The following is a 10,750-nucleotide window of genomic DNA, read 5'->3' on the forward strand; positions in this document are numbered from 1 at the left end:
GAGCATCGACCTATGAACCCCAGGAGGTCATGGTTAGATTTCCGGTGAGGGTATATGCCCGGGTTGAGGGCTCGATCCCCAGTGTGGGGCGTGCAAGAGGCAGCAGATCAATGACTCTCTCTCATCTTTGATGTTTCTCTCTCACACTCTCCCTTTCTCTCTGAAATTAATAAAAATGCTTCTCTTGCTCTCCCTCCCTCCCTGAAATCAATAAAAATATATATTTTAAAAACCTCAGATATAAACCTATCCATATCAATAATTACATTAAATGCTTGTATGAGATGAAGGAAGGATGAACTGTGACTTTGCTTTATTATCTTCCTGTAATTTATGTACAATTTTATACAACCATCAGTGAAATTAGCACCAAACTTTTTAAAATTCTTCTATGCCTTGAATAGGAGGGAGATTTTTCTCACTTTATTTTATCTCTCTTTTTTTTTTCTTCATTTTGCTTCAACAGCAAGAGAACTGTTGTGTGAACAAATGAAAATGTAGAGAATAACTATAAAGTGTTTCTGAATTCTAGTTTTATGTATACATTGTAACTTCACAGCTCCAATAAACTCTGCCTACATTCAAAAAAGAAAATGTTCTAAGTACTCCTATTTCCAAGGGAGGTTGTAAAATTAAATGGGAGCTCTGAATACATACTGCCTACAAGAAATCTACTTTAAACAAACAAGTTAATATTTTAAAAATGAGATAAGATACCCTATGCTGATGCTAGTCAAAAATGGCTATGTTAGTATCAGACCAAGTTTCAGAGCAAAGAATATTACCAAGGATGAAGAAGGTCTCATAATGAAAAAGGGATGAATTAATCAAGAAGACATGCCGTTCCTAAACATTCATGCACAGTACTTCAAAATACATGAAGCAAAGAATAATGGAACTTCAAGAGAAATAGATAAATCCACTATTATCACCAGAGACTTCAAAACCGCTCTCTCTATGATTGAAGGAACAAGTAGGCAGAAAGAACCACAACAATTTTCCCAACCAACAGGACCTAATTGACATTTACCGCATACTCCCCCCAATAACAACAGAATATACATTTTTCACATTCACACAGAACATTTACCGACAGTTTATATTCTGAGTCATAAAATAAGCCTAACTATCTTTTATAATATATTTATTCAAAAGGATTCAGGAAATTCAAATATGTATATGCTCCCCCTTTCCATAGTATCCAATTTTAACTGGTAAATGACTGTTAGCTAAAACGCCATTTCCCAGCCTCCATCCTTGCATGTAGATGGTGATTGGTCCATGTTAATAAACTGAGAATTTAACAAAACAAAGAAGTTTAGAAAGGGGGACTTGCTCACTCTTCACCCTATCTTGTTTCTTCTCTGGCTGATAGCAGAGAACTCTGAAATCTGAGGAGATGGCAGAACTGCATACAGAAGGAACCCAAAGACCCTGAATCACCCATGCAGAGGAAAATCATCCCAAAATGATCACCTAATACAGCAATGAGAATGAAAAAGTTATTTATTGTGGTTAGCCAATAAAATTTCGGACTTTGTTTTAAAAAGTAGCTAGGGTAACTCTGATTCAGGAAGCTTCTACGGATTTTATGCAAAAGATTAACAGGATTTGATTTACATTTAAAAAGGATTACTCAAGCTGTTGTATTAAGAATAGTTTATAGGGAAGCAAGTGTGGAAGGAGAAAAACTAGTTAAAACAGTAATTCAGGGAAGAAATGATGAGTATTTTGAATTATTAGGGTGGTAACAGTGAAAATGTTGAGTAGTAGTCACAGTCTAGAAATATTTTGAAGGTAAGGCTAACAAGATTTTTCTGTCAGTAGAAACAGAGTGTGAGAAAAAGGAAAGTCAAGTAAAACTCTAACGATGTGTGAAGATAGAGAAGGTCAGAGATAAAATGGGTTAGGATTAGATGAGGCGAGGCACTGGACAGAGATAAGAAGATCCATTTTGGATATTGAGCTTGAGAAGTCTACCAATTACTCAAAGAAAATTTCAAGAGGGCGGCCAAATAACATCAATCTAATGTTTAGGAAATAGGTCTGAATTAGAAATACATATATATATATTTGGAAGTCGTCAGCATATAAATCACCAACAAAGAGAGAGTAAATACAGAGGAGTTCCAAGAACTGAGCTCTGGAATATTCTGTTAGGAACTTGAGGAGAAAAGAAGAATCTAACATAGAAGACAAAGAAGTGACCAGTGAAGTGGGAAGAAAACCAAGAGTATAATATCTTATAAGTCAAGTAAAGAAAGTTTATCAAAAAAGAGGAAGTGATCAATTTCTGCTCACAGGTCCAGTACAATAAAGACCAAAAACTAAACTACTCCACTGGTCAAGAGAAAGTATTGTTATGTTTTATGGTTGGGAGAAATAATAGTATATTCATATGCTAATAAGAATAATCCATGCCCTAACCAGTTTGGCTCAGTGGATAGAGCATCGGCCTGCAGACTCAAGGGTCCCAGGTTCGATTCAGGTCAAGGGCATGTACCTTGGTTGCGGGCACATCCCCAGTGGGGAGTTTGCGGGAGGCGGCTGATCAATGTTTCTCTCATCGATGTTTCTAACTCTCTATCCCTCTCCCTTCCTCTCTGTAAAAAATCAATAAAATATATATTTTTTTAAAAAAGAGTTCTTACTGCCTCTAATCGTATAAAAAAAAAGAAGAAGAAGAATCCAGCAGAAAGAGAGGAGATTATTATTATAGGAGAATGAGGGAAAACTTCTGGAACAATTTCCTTAAGTAGGTGAGGGAAAAGGACCAGATGCACAAATGGCCCAATAAGCATTTAACCTATAGTTAACAGACAGAAAGGCAGAGTATATAAATGGGGTTATAAGTAAGTGGATAGGTAATTGTAAATAATTAGGCTATAGTGAACCATTATTAAAGTCCATCTATAAGGACATCCCTCAAAAGTAGTCTTTCTAGAGAGGTGTGTTTGAATATTCATTATTATTTCAATTTCACTAAGTGCCAAAAAGCTATTGGAAGGCTCAGCAGAGTGGTAGAAAGACATCCTGGGGTTACCTTAATTGAGATCACTGTTTCAGGTGACTACTCCAAAGCACTAGAAATTCTATCCAGGACTCATAAGTGAGGCACCAATGAGCAATTCTAGAATAACTGCATTCCAATTATCCAAAGTCCTCTAAACAGTCACTACTGTGAGGTTTTCAAACAATTTCAGAAGTAGAGAAATCTAGCATTCTTGGGAACATTTTAAAGGTGTTGTATGGTTTCAGGCACTTGTAAAAACTACCCAATTCCAAAGAGCAGTCCAACCTTGGTCCTGGAATTATTAGTTCATTAATTTAGCAGTTCTTAAGAACAGTGAGTAACAAATTTCACCAAAAAAATGACTACATAATCCATTCTGAATTACTGCCCCTTATTGAAAATATTATGCCCTAAAACATTTATAAACTTATGTAGTGGCATTTTAAGCATATGAACAACAAATATGATCTTAAATTCTTAGGCCCTATAGAAAATAAAAATTACCAAGCATATAATTCTAACATTTAGGTAACAAAGTTTCATTGCACTGATCCACAGTCAGCATTAGCAACAGGTATGTTCTTGAGATTCGGAAAGGACTCCTTTGTAGGAAATAAAGCAACAAATTCTGACACACACAGTTCTAAGTAAACAACTAAGTAACTAGTAACCTATGTAACTTTTCATTTGGACTCCATGTCATCTTCCATATCTCATTAGGAAAATTAAATATACATTTTAATAACCTGAAGTTTTTTTCAGTGTAACACCCAAAGAAATTTTTTCTTAACTTATATGCTTCTATCCAAAATGTAACTCAGAAGCTTCATGTTGTAATACGTTACTATTATAAACAAACAGAAAACACACTCCATTAAATATGAAACATCTATTACAAATCAGTGATTCTTACCATTAACAGGATCTCATACTTCTTTGCAAATCTGATGAAAGCTATGCATATAATTTAGGAAACTCATGGATGCCATGAAACCTACCAATGGGTCCCTAATATTTGAATAATACTGATTAGTGGAAAAGGATGGAGTCCAAAACTGATCCAAGAACATACAAAAACATAATATATAAATAAAAGAACTATAACATACAGTGAGAAAAATGGATTATTAACATAATATTTGCCATAAGTGACTATTCATTGAGAGATATTACAAGAAATCTCTATAAACATATGAATGCTTTAATGAGCTAAATGTAAAAAAATAAAAATTATGGAATACAATAACAAAATATAGAGAATGTACATAATCTAGATTGGAGGAAGTCTTCTTAAACAAGAATAAGAAACCTACTTGCCTAACATAATATATTTGACTGTGTAATTTTTATAATTTCTGTATATGCAAAATGCACCATTAAGTCAAAGGGCAAATGACAGACTTGGAAAAAACAGATGTAAAACATATGACAGATAAAAGATTACTAATTATAATACTTAAAACAAAAACCTAAATATTGGTAAGATAAACTACCCAATAGACAAATGAAAATGAACTAACAACTAAACAATGTTTAACCTAATTAGAAGTTGAGGAAATGTAAATTAATGGAACAACATATTTCACAGCTTCAGACTGGCAAAAATTAAACACTTACAGTATTCAGTGTTTCTGAGAGTGTTTTAGCAATGTAGATTACTATAATCTTTTGGAAAACTAGTTTTTTGGAAAATAAATTTTAAAATCTCTTATATTATAAAATGCATATATCCTTAGTCCCAGCAATCCCATAGATAGGAGAATTTCTCCTAGTGAAAATGACATCAACACACAAGGAGTTAAATGGACATACTAGGGTATAAGGATGTTTCTTGTAACATTGTTTATAATACCAAAGAAAAGAAATCATAAAAAAGCAAAAATAGGCTGGGGGCTTAATGGTCATTATTGGCATAACGGCATAATAATTTATGATAAATGCAAACTATGCAATATTATACAGTTATTAGAATGAGTAAGTCAAACTTGTATGTATGGACCTGGAAAGCTGTCTATGGTATTAACTGAAAAAAAGCAAAGTACAGAGTAACATGTATACCATAATCTCATATTCATTAAAAAAAAAACACCTTATATTATGTGATAGTTTTTTTTAATGAATTCCTGTTTATATAGTTAATTTCCCAAGTAGTCAATAAATACACCTAAGTTTTGAGCACATTTACTGCTCTATTAGGGTTTTGCCATCAAAATACTCTTAAATCAAGGTACATAAAGCACTACCAGACAACACAATCCTTTGGAATCTTTTACAACACAATAGAAAAGATAAATAATAAAAACTACTTTTAAGAGCAAAAATGTTTAATAGTTTTTCTAATGCCAAAATAAGAATGCTCTTTAATATTGTGATTTTACATTTACAGAAAACCACCACATTTTTTTTTCTGTAGCAAAAATAAGCTATTTCAGTTGCTTCATTGGGTAATATAATTATGTTCATTATAGAGATATAAACAAGAGCCAGACATTACACTAAACCAATTCCTTTGTGTCAGAAATTGGATTTTCTCAAAATGATATTCATTCTTCACAATAAATGCAATTAACATGATATTACAGTTTAAAAATTCTATTCAAACTGCTAAATCTTAGTATGATGTTAATATAAAGTCCCAAGCAGCCTGGTATAATTAAAGGAACACACTTGATTTGAAATCAGATGTAACCTGTGTTCCAACACTGGTTCTAATACTTACTAGCTATGTGGTCAGGTTATATAATCTTTCAGACTGTTCCTGCATTTGTAAAAATGGCTTTCTATAGTGTTCTTGAAAGATTAAATAAAATTATCACATATGTAAGTGCCTAGCACTGAGTCTGGTTGTCAAACTATGCCTTCTTCTGCTTTTCTTTCCTAAGCAAGATTACTAACTGGTAACATCTGTTTTAGTACTGCCTTTTATAAGACTTTTTAAACCATATCCTATATAATAAAAGGCTAATATGCAAATTGATCGGTGGAATGACCGGTGGAATGACCGGTTGCTATGATGTGCACTGACCACCAGGGGGCAGATGCTCAATGCAGAAGCTGCCCTCTGGTGGTCAGTGTGCACACACGGGGGAGTGCCGCTCAGCCAGAAGCCGGGCTCACAGCTGGAGAGCGCAGCGGTGGTGGCAGGAGCCTCTCCCATCCAGTGCTAAGGATGTCCAACAGCTGGCCTCATTCAGACATCCCCTGAGGGGTCCCGGACTGCAAAATGGCGCAGGCCGGCCTGAGGAACCACACGGCGCCCCCCCGCCCCGCCCCCCAGTGCACAAATTTCATGCACCAGGCCTCTAGTAAAGTAATATATTTTATTTGCCATATTTTTGCATCTCTAGAGTATAAATTCAAGTGTCTTGTATTTCTTGGCTCATTTTTTTAGAATGATTTCGTATGATCCATATTTATTAGAATTTAAACTTTCTCTTTTTTAAAATTATATTTTATTGATTTCAGAGAGGAAGGGAGAGCGTGAAATAGAAACATCGATGATGAGAGAGAAACACTGATCAGCTGCCTCCTACACACCCCACACTAGGAATCAAGCCCACAACCCGGGCATGTGCCCTGACAGGGAACGAACTGTGACCTCCTGGTTCATAAGTTGACATTCAACCACTGAGCCATGCTGGCCAGACTAAAATTTTCTTTCTTGTAAAACACACACACACACAAAACAAAACAACCCACCACGTTATTTTCTAGCTGTGGCTCTCTACATCTTCAGATAACTCTCTTTTTAAAATCATTCAGGTTGTGTCTATGAAAACCACTTTCAGGTATTATGAAAAAAACATTAGGCAAGGAAAGAAAATAAAAATTTGAAGTTATCCTAACCCACCATAATGTGTCCAAGAATATAGCCATTCAACAAAGAATAAGTACAGGTTTTAATTTTAACGTGTCAAATTTCTCTAAGTCATTTTTTTTTTCCTTTAAAGCTGGATCATTAATGAGGCCAGAATATGGTTCTGGATGCTGCTAAATGGATCCAAACAAAAGACAAAGTGTATTGACCAACCTTCAATACTTAAAGTGAATATTTTTCCATCATACATTAATAAAATCACAGTAAATAAATCTGGTATCTCTTCAAAACTGTAAAGGGTTTTACCCTCAACTTGAGGGCTGGAATTATCCTTAGCTCCTCTTCAACTTCATATCAGCTACTATTGGCAATATTACAATTATTTTCTGATACATTTGTCTCAAATACTAATCATCACCCACAGCAGCATCTAGCTATTACTTCTATGTCTAAATTATACTGCTGCTGGTATTTTATTGCTTGCTTCTCAAAAAGTATTTAAAGAGACACTGAGGTGAAAATGTATGCATAAAAACACTTCATATTACTTTTCCATATTCAAAGTATGGCCTCTTGAGCTGATTTTTAAGTGCCAAGTACATTTTTAAATCAAAATGGATCGCTTGCATTCTTTGAACACCCCCTGCCCATTCCGTGCTCCTCCCAAATGCCAAAGTTCCCTTCCACTCTGAAAGTACTTATTAAATCTGTGCATTTTTCTGGTCTTTCACTTCACTACCCAACTTTTTGTACTTCAGACCTCCTCACCCATTAAAGTGAGCACTGTTAGCTCCTTAAGGTACTTAGCCATATGGTTCACTTTTTGCATAATCCTGCTTTTCCCTTCATAAACTTCAATCTCAATAACTCAGCGTTCCCTCCTCTAAAGTCATAAACATTGCCGCGAGGCAATGGACAGATACATATTCCTATCTTAAGCCCAAAATATTAATCAGTTGGGCACTACGAAAAATCAAAAGCCAGGAAGCCTCGTCTCGGTATCTCGTTGAAGCGTTTTCTTTGCTTTCCTGTCCTACCTGGCCAGCTGCTTTCTCCCGTCAGTTGTGTGGTCCCTTGCTGCCCCCAGCACAAGAGTGCAACTCACTACAGAGCATTTCCGTTACTCACCATCATGCCCAGTATCTCCCTCCATTTCTGCGCATCTAGCCCCAGGTGTACCTCAAGATTCTGTATCCAGGTGCCCACATTCTCAAATCAGAGTTACCCCCTCGCCTGACATTGCCCGGGCTTTCGGGACGGCTTCTAAGAGAGCACACAGGCTGCGCGTGTCAGTCCCCGCCGAGTTCGGATGTGTCTTGCTCTCTCCCCGTGGGATGCCTACTTCGGGGTAACGTTCTGGCTCTAGGAAGCCCGACCTCGCAACCTCTGTCCCATGACCTCGAGAGCCCAGCACAGCACTCAAGCTTCATGCACACTATTCTTGGAGCTTGTGCTCTCCATGTCCTCAGCTCTCCCTGCAACCTTGTTCAGCCCCTAGCCGCCAAACCAGACCCCAGGTTGGGCGAACGCCCGCCTGCTCGGGTTGCAACGCCTCCCCGTCCCGGCCCCCCTCCCACAGCACGCACGCAGCCCGGAGTGGCTCCGCTCCTCACCTAGCTTCGATCGGGACTCCTCCAGTTTCTGGATCTGGTTCTCCAAGAAGAGCATCGCCACCGCGAAGGCCACCACCGCCAGCAGCTGCAACTTGGGCGGCATCATAATCCTGAGGAGCCCCATGAAACCCGCCGCTCGGGATCAAGACATACCGCGGGGGGCGGGGAGCGCAGCCCCGGAGGCGAGGAAGACGCCGGGAGGAGCCCACCGAGCCGGCAGAAAGGCAAGGAGAGCGCGACAGCGAGAGCACCACCGCAGCGACCCCCCTCTCTGCCTCCCAGTCCCCCGCCCCCAGGCGCCAGCACCAACGCCGCCGGTGCCCGCTTCTCCTCGGACGACTCGACGGCTGCCCCCTCCAAAAGCCCGCGCTGCAACACAGCGCGAAGCGGCTGCCGGGCTCTCGCCTCCCTCTACTGCCTCAGTCACCGACCTCCGCGCCTGCCTGCCTGCCTGCCTGGCTCCCTTCCTTCCTTCCCTCCTTTGCTCGCGGCCGCGCGCTCCTCCGCCAGCGCTGCGGCTGCGGCTGCGCCGCCCCCGGCCCCGCCCCCTGCCCATCCCCCGCCGCCACCAGGCGCACGCACCCACGTACGCTGCTTGGCAACCAGAGGCTCCACCCCCTGCTCCCGCTCGGTGGTGCTTATTGGACCGCAGAACCCCAGCGCTTCGCTCTCGGTTCGTGTTACGGTTGGTTTCCTTTGCGATAGGTGTCATGCAAAACGGCATTCGATTGGGTAGAGTTGGAGAAGGAGGCTGGCCGAAACTGACGAGGGCGGAGCTTCTTGGCTGATATGGCAATGTCGTGAATGAAAGGAAGGAACCCTTAAGCACAGATTTGGGGAGTTTAGGAAAGTGCCTGATATGGGTTATCGAAAGGACCCACGATTTTATATGTATATCAATGTAAAGATATTCGATCACCTTTAAGCTTCCGTGTGCCCGTGGGTAATCCCTCTCTGCGGACTGACAGATTTGATGGCAACGGCTCTTAAGCAGCCTGTTTTACGTCAGGCTCTAGGGTGGACTCCCCTGGCTGAGGGGACCTTTGGGCAGCCGGAGACCGAGGGAGGTGGTAGCGATGGCGGCTGGACCAAGCGGAGGGCTTGGGCCGGCGTTTGGGCTGAGGTTGCTGTTGGCGACTGTGCTGCAAGCGGTGAGTGGAGATCCCCTCCGCGGCAGCCCCCTAGCGAGTGGGAGGGCTGCGCTGAGGAGGACGGGTCAGATTTGGGAGCCACACTTGCAAAGGGTGGGAGGACTGGGTTTCCTTGGCCACTGCTGCGGCCGGAGTGCGACGTGGCTGTTTCCTCGTTTGATGCTTATCCTTCCTGGCTCGGGGTTCCTAACGGTTCTTTCTCCTGGCTTCAGACTATATCGGGTATTTATCTGCTCTTGCAGAGTTCCTGCTAAAAACACTGTAAATCACACCAGCGGGGAGAAAGGCGATGAATCTTGGAAAGCGATGAAAATTGCTTTTTAACGGGAGGAAATAAAACCGTTCTTTATGACAAGGTTCCCAGATCTTAGAGAAAAGCCCGCAAGTCTTTGGGTACAGGGTGTACGTCCCATTTACTTATTTCTCTCAACTGTTAGTGTTCCCTTAATTCATAGACAGCCTTTATCTCCGTTCTCTGACATGCACGTACCTGGAGGATGCACTACAGGGGTGTGTGTGTGTGCGTGGGTGTGGGTGTGGGTGTGGGTGTGGATGTGGGTGGTTTTAAACAACGTTGTTGCAATAAAAGCAGCTACTCTATACCAAAGCATAACTTATCTTTTTAAATACATTTTCTAAAATGATAGTCTTCATCTCGTTTAAAAGCGGGTAGTATTACCCAAGGGTTTTTTTGTGTTGTTTTCTTTTAACTTCATTTTTCTTCAATAGAGCAGATGCGTTCTTAATCTTTGAGGAAAGGCTAGTTTTTACTTATTTTCCTATTCACCATGAACAATTTAATATTGGTTAATTCCTCCTAAAAAGTTTGCAATCCGTGTTTTGCTGTGCGAGTAAAACTTTTTTAGTAGGCGCCGTGCTGCGATCACACATTTCTTTTATCAGCTTAATTCTTCAGGTATTCTTACGAGCCTGCTGGGTTTTCTCGGTCCTAGACAGTAGTTCTCAACCTTGGCTGCACATTAGAATCACCTGGGAATCTTTTTAAAATCCTGATTTCTGGGCCTCATCCTCCGGAAATTCTGTTTCTTTGTTATGGGGGGGGGCCACAACATTCGTAACAAAGAAATAGAATTTCCGGAGAATGGGGCCCAGGAAATCAGGGATTTTAAAAAGATTCCCAGGTGATTCTAATGTG

At 40.3% G+C, this 10,750-nt stretch overlaps 2 protein-coding genes across 4 annotated transcripts in view; one reads left to right on the plus strand and one right to left on the minus strand.

Moving 5' to 3' along the window:
• The window catches only part of HS2ST1 (heparan sulfate 2-O-sulfotransferase 1), a 147,585-nt gene extending 138,642 nt beyond the window's left edge, over positions 1 to 8,943 (minus strand). For all 3 annotated transcript variants that reach the window (XM_006093907.3, XM_023758231.1, XM_014460148.2), the window contains exon 1: positions 8,444 to 8,943. In XM_006093907.3, coding sequence (XP_006093969.1) covers positions 8,444 to 8,567 — 124 coding nt within the window. In that variant the 5' untranslated portion in view covers positions 8,568 to 8,943. The remainder of the gene's footprint in view (positions 1 to 8,443) is intronic.
• A 414-nt stretch (positions 8,944 to 9,357) lies between these two features.
• Positions 9,358 to 10,750, plus strand: part of SELENOF (selenoprotein F) — a 33,632-nt gene continuing 32,239 nt past the window's right edge. The window contains exon 1 of the mRNA XM_006093908.3: positions 9,358 to 9,594. Within this exon, the coding sequence (XP_006093970.2) occupies positions 9,520 to 9,594 (75 nt within the window). The 5' untranslated portion in view covers positions 9,358 to 9,519. The remainder of the gene's footprint in view (positions 9,595 to 10,750) is intronic.

Source organism: Myotis lucifugus, unplaced genomic scaffold, assembly GCF_000147115.1.
Source record: "Myotis lucifugus unplaced genomic scaffold, Myoluc2.0 scaffold_126, whole genome shotgun sequence".
NCBI classification, from domain to species: domain Eukaryota; kingdom Metazoa; phylum Chordata; class Mammalia; order Chiroptera; family Vespertilionidae; genus Myotis; species Myotis lucifugus.